Genomic DNA, 9,057 nt, shown 5'->3' with positions numbered 1-9,057 from the left:
CGGCTCATAGTTAGGACAGCCTTATAGAATTTACAGCATCAACTTATTCCTTATTACGCAAGCAGCAAAAAGGACAAAAATAAGTCACGCCACGCTAGTTCGCCTATTTGGCGTTTTTCTCGCAATCGATAAAAACGACAGGTCGAGCAGTCCAACACATTATGACAGGGTCCCTGACCAAATAAACGTTTGACAGTAACTGGAAGTAGGGTTTCATTTAATTCTACCGATAAAATCGTACTACATATTGGCCTTATCTGAATGATTCGACCAGACGAATCACTTTTGATCCTCCGTAACTATCTTCCGTAGTTTAAGTTCTATCGGGAAAGTAAGCTAACGGCGTCGTCCGAGGGCATTGTTTTGGTTTATCCTCGAAATCACATTGTATCTCTCGCAATTTATTATGTCAGTACTAGATAAATGCGAAGGACAAGAGGCGAAACTGACTAGGTTCAGCAAGCAAAGCACCGGTAATCAAATCATGATATCGTTCATTGATCAAATACAATTCACTCTTTACTAATATAAAATTTTCCCGTTTAATAACAAATTTTATTTATAATTTACATAGGCAGCGTGTTCACAGGCGCAGTTCACAAGAGAATCATAAAATCATCATGAGAGGTATATATAAGGTAACTTTTGCATACAAAAAGTCCTTTAAGAGGTTAGGTTAAACAACTAATCTTTTTGGTCGCTCTACCTGCTCGCATTAGCTGCCTTACAGATCCAACTAGAAAATAGATTTTATTTGGATACATATATGTCTGTAAGCTTCGTTATAGCACTAGGGTATAGCCCTGTGTCTACAGATGATAATTTTATTGAGTGTAATCGTTACTCTTATAATGCCATTTTTACTCTTAAGCAATAAAGTACCAATGCATAAATCGGTGTTCTTTCTCTGTTTTCTTATATGTTTGTATGTGTATATATATATATATATGGACGTGTTCGTACTGTCTGGAACGTACACGTCTAATGGATTCTAGCACTGTGACGGAAGCGAACCAAGTTACTTTAGAGGATTTTCGGATTCGTTCAACCGGGCCGAAAGAATGAAAAAATGTCTTAGTAAGAAATGATATTTCAATGAACCACTTAGATATATTGCCATTGTGTGAGAAATTTACCACTTTGTATATAAATAGATTATCTTTCTTTGTTCACTCAAAGAAATCTGAGAGTGCCACCTAGTAATCAACGCTTATGCCGGTATACAGTATGTATTTACCGAGAAACTATTACCTATTCAACAGCCCTCAACGCCCTCTTTTTGTCAAACATTTACCTCCATTTTATCCTATTTTTTTGCCACTAAAATGATCATACGTATTGAAGTCGTCACCGATTCTGCTGTTTCCAATTTGTCAGCACTTTTCGAGAATGACATAAAGAATGAAAGGCATCGGGCAGTAGCACTATCTACCGGCCAATACATGTACGTCGCCAGGTGAAACCCACATTGAAGACGGCGACATCGTACATCACTCTGAAGGTTTGCTTTGCAAATCTGACAATTCCTGAGACAAGCCCGATCTTGAATGGGATTCAGCTGAATGCGCGGACGTGGAGTCGCGGAACGTTGATTCGGAAGACACTGTTGCGAGCGAAGACTTTGCGGGGTTGGGAGATACGAGATCGTAAAGGGCACCGCTGACGATGTCTAACAGATAGACGCGGCTGGTCATATTAACGAACATGTTTGCAATAGGCTGGCAGAGAGAGATGGCCTCTTTAAGAAAAGCCAAAAAATTTATAGTGCGTTCGAGACTTGTAGGTGTTGCGTGGAACACATTTAGCAGAACTTTTGTCTTATCGACCTGTTGGAAATTGATTATTTCAGCTGCAAAAAAACGTTAAAACAGGCAGAACAAACGTGAAGCAGAAACTCGTATCAATTTTGGGCTCGAAATTATATCGAAATAAAGTAAAATTTCGTGCAATTTTGAGTCTTGCAAATTGGCCTTTTAGTTGAAGAATTGGGTTAGGTTACGATGCTAATGTTACTTTCCACATGTTGTTATTGAGCGATCTACTCAGATTCATTCTCTTCAGGAGCTTGTTTTTGATGATATTCGTCTATAGGCTGAGATAGTTCTGTGCAGATTTTAGTAAATAACATCGAATACGTTAAAAATGAACATTTCACACAGCTTATCTGAGGGAACGGCACTACTTGCATATGGGAGGAAGTTAATGAAAACAATAGTGGAACCTGTGAAACCTAACCCAAGGCGCTAATGAAAAACACATCGTATTAGGCAAATGGGTGTTCTTACCAAATACTGCGTTTCTATCCTGTAAATTTTTTCGGTGCAGACCGATGTCATGCAGGACCCCGTCTAGTGGCTTTGGGGGAAACATACTGAGCCGTATGTTCATCGGCAAAGGCGCCATAAGCGCGATGCTTCCCTTCCAAACGATAGATGTGACAATCGTTTCGGCAAACCTGTGTCTCCAATATAAGCGGCAACAATATATTGAAATGAGAGTTGCAAACGGAAGTCCTCTTACAATTGCGCGACCCAGGGCACATTTAAAATGGCTGTAAATATTATTCGACCACATTTCTGTACGCGTCGCGAGTACCCTGTCCTCATGGTGGTTGATAAGCACAGGTACGTCATGAAGTGCATCATTGCCAGTGTTCTTCATGTTACAAAATCGATTCTAATCTTCCTTTCAATAGACCTACACAATAATTGTAGTCTTGTAAATAAATGTACTAATATGGGTCAAAAAATAGGTCTTTTTGTTGTAGAAAAATTTCTAGTGTGGACAGTATCGAGACTGACGTGTATCATGCGGCCCGTCGGTGATGGAATATTGTCTACATAGTGACTATTTACTTTTAGCTTTTAAAAACTATTCGTACTGACCGAAGCATGGCCTCTTCTCCGATCGTGTGCAGATTCTCGATGATATGTTCGTTCACGGTAGGCGTGAGCCAGTAATATTGCGTGAGGAAATCTATTATATTAACCCATGGAAGCTTTATCATGGATAACTTTGACTGAAGATAGACCTCGTTTGTGACGACAAGTAATTTTGAGCCTGCAAGGCATAACAGTGATACCAAGAACCATTAGCAAATCCAACTAATTATTTGCGTTGTGGTATAAAAGTAGGCAAATAAAACAAATTTGGCACGTGCGTGTATAAATATGTGACCTAAAAAGGTAAAAAATTATCAAAAACAAAATACAAATAAAACAAAGAAAAATGGGCGGAAGTTCAAAAAGGGTGTGTTATAATTGAATATAATTGAAAAAATGACCCCTGTAATATTTTGGCGTTGTATTATTTGAAACCTAGAATTTATTATAAAATATATACTTGGGTAGAATTCAGTTACACACACCTAATTAATTAAGCATGTTTGACATGTGTCAAACGTTTCCTTTTTTTACGTGTCGTCGTCCTTTATACTCGCAAATCACTTTCAACTATTTTTTTTGCTCTTTGAAAATTCTCAGTCACACAACGAGCCTTTGCGCACTTAATTAATTCTAAATTAGAGAAAATTCTATTGATAAACACTCACGCACATATTAGATCTCGTAGTGTAACAGGTTCTCACAGATCGACAATAACCCGTCCACGTGAGATGGTGCGGTAATCAAGTTGTTAACGACTAAACTTAGGAACTTATGTGACGAGTTAGATTCGAAACCTAGATTTGGTGCAGACAAGCCCATGGTTAGATTCGTGCTGGGAATATGGTAGCAGCTTGATTAATTCAGTGGCACCAGACACAGAACTTGACACATTTACACATTTGTTTAGACCAAGCACGTACCCCGAGATTCAGTTGAGCCTAAATTATCTCACTCATATTCTTTTAATAATTTAATATATGCATTAATTCTAATATTTCGAACATCTTAACCGTCTAACTTACCACGGGATTCTAGAACTTGTGCTATTTCATAAATACGTTCATTTTTAAGACTTGTCCCCATAGGATGACGAAGATCCTTGACGTAGGCGCAACTCTCACGAATCAGATACGGATTTTTTTTCTGCGCTGCCGAGGAGACCAGCTGAAGAGTGGCTTTCGCAGTTTGTCGGCGGTACTCCTGACCAGGCGAGGCGGCAATTGCATCAAGCTCCGCAACGATCATAGCGGACACGCACATTCCAATCGACTCTATTTTGTCGTCTTTGTCCTAGAACGCAATATGATTAAACCAAAAGGGACAAATGTAATAGAATAACAATAATACCCTTCGGATGAGTCTGCATCTCAGACAGTAAACTCAATTTTAGGACGTACGAAGGACTTACCCATTGGACATTTAATGATACAAATTCGGAATCATTCCGCGACTGTGGTATTTTGCTGGTCTAAATGAACAAATACATTGCCTTATTGTACAGACTAAACTCCCAGTCAATAGATTGTACTAAACCTGCTTCTCACCAGAACTTTGTTTGAGCTGAGAATAGCTTGGCAGTAAGGAAACAACGCGAGGTACGCGTCCGGCTGAAATAAGAGCATCGTCTTGGGCAGATCAGCTGCTTCATTGAAAGTAAGCGTCAACTGGTCCGTTTCGGGTGACCCCTCGGGTGTCATTTTCTCCGGCGGAGTTGTTTTCAAATCGGAAGCATCGCTCAAAGCATCCGCTTTATCGCTGTTGTGATCTGGCCCAACCAACGCTGACTCCGAGGCAGACGTCGTCAGCGACATTCCTCGTCCCTTATGTGCTTCCCGTAGAATCATACATAGACAGATATTCTTATTTATTGCTAGTTCAGTGCAGTGGATGAAAAAGAGAATCTCATAAAGGAGGAGTATCTAGAAATTTGTGAAAGATCTGTTTTTCTGGTACGCGTACGGTTCGAAATCCCGCTTGTCACGAGCATGGTCGCTTATGACTGCTAAGATGACGAGTTGCTTTCTAATTAGAAGAAGCAAATATCCCGCCGTCCAAAGCTGTGGTACCAACCAATCAATCGCTGTCTGCTCATAACAGTGGGACTGTCTGTGGTGATATTTCAGGGGAAACGATAGTGTAAAAAATATCGAGTATATTCAGATTGTTAAAGAGTACCAGATTTAAAAAAAAAAATGCAGACATCGTCAGCCTTCTAGTGCGCGTTCATGATGAGAAGAATGTTGCCAGAATTGTATTTGACAACATACCGTATACGTAAAAAAAGAGCAGTTCTTCCTACACAGTCATTCACATTATTATTGCATTACCCATATTAGTTTCGTGTCGTCCTTTTCCTTTGATTCAATTAACATTTGATCCCATTGATTCACTTTTTAATCTTGCCACGTTTTAATGCCTACCTCGTAGATGTCAAGCTCTCAACCATTGCTAACGTATTTTGGAGTACATCCACTAAGATGCACTAAGGTGGTGCTTGCGCTGCCGTTAAGTTTCATCGCCATATATGCATATATATATATATATATATCCACTACAATTAGTAATATTTAACAACAAGTGAAGATTAAAAGTGATGCACTTCGTGAGGCAAACGAAGAGCTCTTCAGAGTTCTCAAATAACGCAACAAGAAAACGACTACTCTGGTATCGATCGAAACGTTTTGTTTTCATCATTCTTATATGCGCCACATGGTCACTCAACTTATTGTCTGCCCTATACGCTAACAAGAAGCCGACCCGGAAAGATCGTTTAATATATTCTTTGCTTTACAGGCTGCAACAGAGCTATCCGTCAACAACTTCACTTCTGATCCGTGTATTGTCAAGAGAAATATTTAGATTTAATTGTTCTTTGAATAAAAAAAAATATAACCTTCTTCCCTCTAGTTTAACTTTTATCAGTTACCGATTTGACCGATAAACTAGCGTATTTGCTTTGTTTTCAATAATAACCACAAAAAAATTAAATCCAAATGTGCGAGCAAAGCATATAGGTACTACTCTATATACTAAATCGTATGCTACACTTGCATTTGTATCGGATTTGTTTCTACGCTGTTATTTTGCATTCACTATAAACAACTGAGGTCCATTATCTACCGTCAATTTCAGTTGTCTCACCTAATCACCTCAGCTGAGACTTCTGACAAGTCGCATCACTAACTGACGGAATCGGGTAACAGCGTCATATACTAACTAAGCCAGAAAATATATTGGATCTTTCCAAACGCAAAACGGATCTTACCTTTATTATTTCAAATAACACGAACCTAAGCAGTACCTCTGAAAACGACAACCCGTTCTCTTTTCTTACTCACTTTCTACGCGATTTCAATTAGAAATCTGCGACGAGCCTGCGCCCCGAACGAGTCGATGATGCCAACGACCTCCGTGGGTGAACCAGTTTACGTATCACAGACAAAGTCAATTATTTTTTTGTCCTATATTTATATAGTCGGTGTATGTTTCATTCGAACTTGTTGTCTCTTGGACCTATCTAGCCTAGTGGATCCGCACATCACAATCACTAGCATGAATACAGCTTTCTAGAACGTTCCACCTATTCTATATAAATATTATATAACAATATATAACACGACCGGAAGCCTTTCGCGACGGAACTGCCTCGCGACGTGGCATCACGCCTTACCGAAAGTAAACACATCATTCTCGAATTTCTTGTCAGATGCAGCGATATCCCGGTAGAGCCTGTGCAACGTATTGCCCTTACTTCACATCTCGTTTCGTCAATCTGACCACTTTACATTGTTAAATGATAGTTAGTGCGTCTGTAGCTAATGACGAAACGAACACGAGTTAAAATGTTGGCTTCAAAGTTGGCTGAACGTAAACGCTTCGTTTTATAGTGTTCGAAAGTTTGAAGTAGCAGTGCTTAATTAAGGCAGATACAATGCAAAAGATCTCTCATCGTCATCAACGTCTATTCTAGCGCTAATGCCAAACAAACATCTATTTTTGCCAGGTCGGTCAGCTGAAGTGTGCGTTCACTTTGTGTATAGCGAACTCGCTCGGTGTGGTTTGCCGGCGACGTTCGCCATGCTGCGCCGTCTGCTTCAATGCATCGTCTGCGAAGACGGTGCCGATATTTCCAGTCGCGGTCCCGTAAGACGTCGTGGAGTTCACAAAGCCAGGAAAAGAGAGAAGAATGATGGGAAAAAATACGACCATTTGTTTGGTGTTTATAACGCGTATAGGGCGACACATCAGGAGAGCAGTCGAGGCTCGCACTTACGCAGGCGAAAAGACAAGGCACGTGGGCTGCAGACAAGAGCTTCACGGGAGAATATCAGAGGGCAGCAGCTGTAATAGCACTATTACTTGATGTCACTCGACCCATTTCAAATTCGCTGTACAACGACTCGGCCGCGATGAGGGAAGTCCACCTAACTGATTTAGCAACCGCGGTGGCCATAGCTCGTACGATAAAGAATGAAGCAAACAGAACGGCAATGGGAAAACATTTGAGCAAGTTGACTCATTAGCTCATACGGTTTGACGACAATGGTGACACTGTTTAAACTACACATATATCCTAATATATGTCTTAATATACACATACGACTACTGGCTTAGTGCAAACAAACGTGTCATTCAAGAGAAAGAATGTTTTTTCTTTTCCATTTTTTTTCCATTTGTTTTTCGGGAGAGAACTGTGATCATGGTTCGTCCATTACATGAACTGGTTTTGCGCAATGTATGATGGGGTTTGAAATGGCCTAAGATATATGCTTTTTTCAATGAAGTAAGGGACGCATTCTTCAAAGCGGACTTGACTGTACTGAAGTCTACAATCTGCTACATTAGACACATGTGGATGCATACGCACTAGAACAGAATATGCCTCAGCAAGCGCAAAAATAAGATATGCACGTTTCACTCGCCTTCTCCATAAAAATTAGCAATGGCGACTATTTTTCATATATGCGATAACCCACGTACTTTCACTTCATTCTGGCCTACATAGAAATCATGTAGTTCTACTTAAGATAACGTAGCTTGCCTTTACTTTGTTATCAAAAATGTAGCCCAGGGACAGATAGAGTAGAAACTTTACTAATTTACCGCTTAACAAAGGTTCAATGAAATGAAAAAACCTAGTTGCCCTATAGCCTAGCATTTTAAAATTTGTAAATCTAAACATTTTAAATCGATCTTCCTTTTGATTAAAAAAAAAAACAGGAACTTATATCACTTTGTCGCATATAATCCTATAAGCCCCAGTAGATGAACTTTTTTTTTTTTTTTTTATATAAAATTGTATAGAACTTTGGTTGCCCCTTCACTACATCTGTTCACGTGGGGTGACGAATGTCACCCTATAGTACGTTGTTTCCACGCCGACATAACGAAAATATACTATTTTTTTTCCTATACATCTTATATCGAATTAATACATTAGATTAATTTAATCTAAGCGATAGATGAAAAGAAATGTTAGTCTAGTTCCTTGTAGCGAGATGATACGGTCGGTTTAACTGCTACAAGATAACTCTAGTAAAAACTCTAGTAACTATAAAAATCGTTATTAAGAACCATAATACTTCTCAATTCACGGCAATAATTCGTGTCGACACAAGTAATTAAATAGACCAGGTAAACTTAACCGACAATCAGTAATTCTAACTTTTTCCATACAGACGCTGTTTTAGGTAAAAGCTTGCTGTCTCGTTAAGTGCTTTCCGAAGCAAGCAGGCATTATGGTGGAATCTACTGCTCGTCACTGATATCAGGGCGCGAAAGAAAAAGAAAAAACAGAGGAAGATAAATCAGTGATGGATCCTTTTAGCGATTGTCCATCATCAAGCTCGAATGAACCGTTCAAACTTTGGATATGCCCTCCATAGGAGAGACATATATCTCCTTGACTGGTTTCTTCGCATCAGCCTGAACTTACATTGCCTTTCATCGTAGGCACTGCACACCAGGCAAAGTGGACGAAAAAGATCGATCCGTTAAAGGACTAAAGGCTTTGAAGCCTAACTCATAACGAGTGATAGCTCGCCAATGGCCGTTTGAACTCAGCCGAATAATGCCAATGGTGAAACCAGTGAAGTTAAATTTAGTCGAGACGATACTTACTTAATGGAATAACTTAGAAATTAATACTACGTTCTCGTTCGTTCAAAAAATA

At 39.5% G+C, this 9,057-nt stretch overlaps 1 protein-coding gene across 4 annotated transcripts; it reads right to left on the bottom strand.

Annotated features, from left to right (window-relative positions):
* Positions 1-497: 497 nt before the first annotated feature.
* Positions 498-7,545, bottom strand: LOC111270826 (uncharacterized). 4 transcript variants are annotated; one of them, XM_022851253.2, is made up of 7 exons: positions 6,556-7,544; positions 6,224-6,292; positions 4,430-4,713; positions 3,908-4,175; positions 2,886-3,060; positions 2,286-2,455; positions 498-1,849 (listed from the first exon to the last, which is right to left on the bottom strand). In XM_022851253.2, exons 3-7 carry the CDS (start codon positions 4,694-4,696, stop codon positions 1,491-1,493), a joined length of 1,239 nt encoding a protein of 412 aa, XP_022706988.1. In that variant the 5' UTR covers positions 4,697-4,713; positions 6,224-6,292; positions 6,556-7,544; the 3' UTR covers positions 498-1,490. The 4 variants fall into 4 exon arrangements, with proteins under 4 accessions (XP_022706988.1, XP_022706991.1, XP_022706989.1 ...); XM_022851256.2 differs by lacking the exon at positions 6,224-6,292 and having other exon boundaries at positions 6,556-7,545; XM_022851254.1 differs by lacking the exon at positions 6,556-7,544 and having other exon boundaries at positions 6,224-6,547.
* Between the last annotated feature and the right edge of the window lie 1,512 nt (positions 7,546-9,057).

This window comes from Varroa jacobsoni, unplaced genomic scaffold (assembly GCF_002532875.2).
Source record: "Varroa jacobsoni isolate VJ856 unplaced genomic scaffold, vjacob_1.0 contig00132, whole genome shotgun sequence".
NCBI classification, from domain to species: Eukaryota; Metazoa; Arthropoda; class Arachnida; order Mesostigmata; family Varroidae; genus Varroa; species Varroa jacobsoni.
Note: the sequence above shows the minus strand (reverse complement) of the source record. Positions and strands in the feature narration are given on the sequence as shown.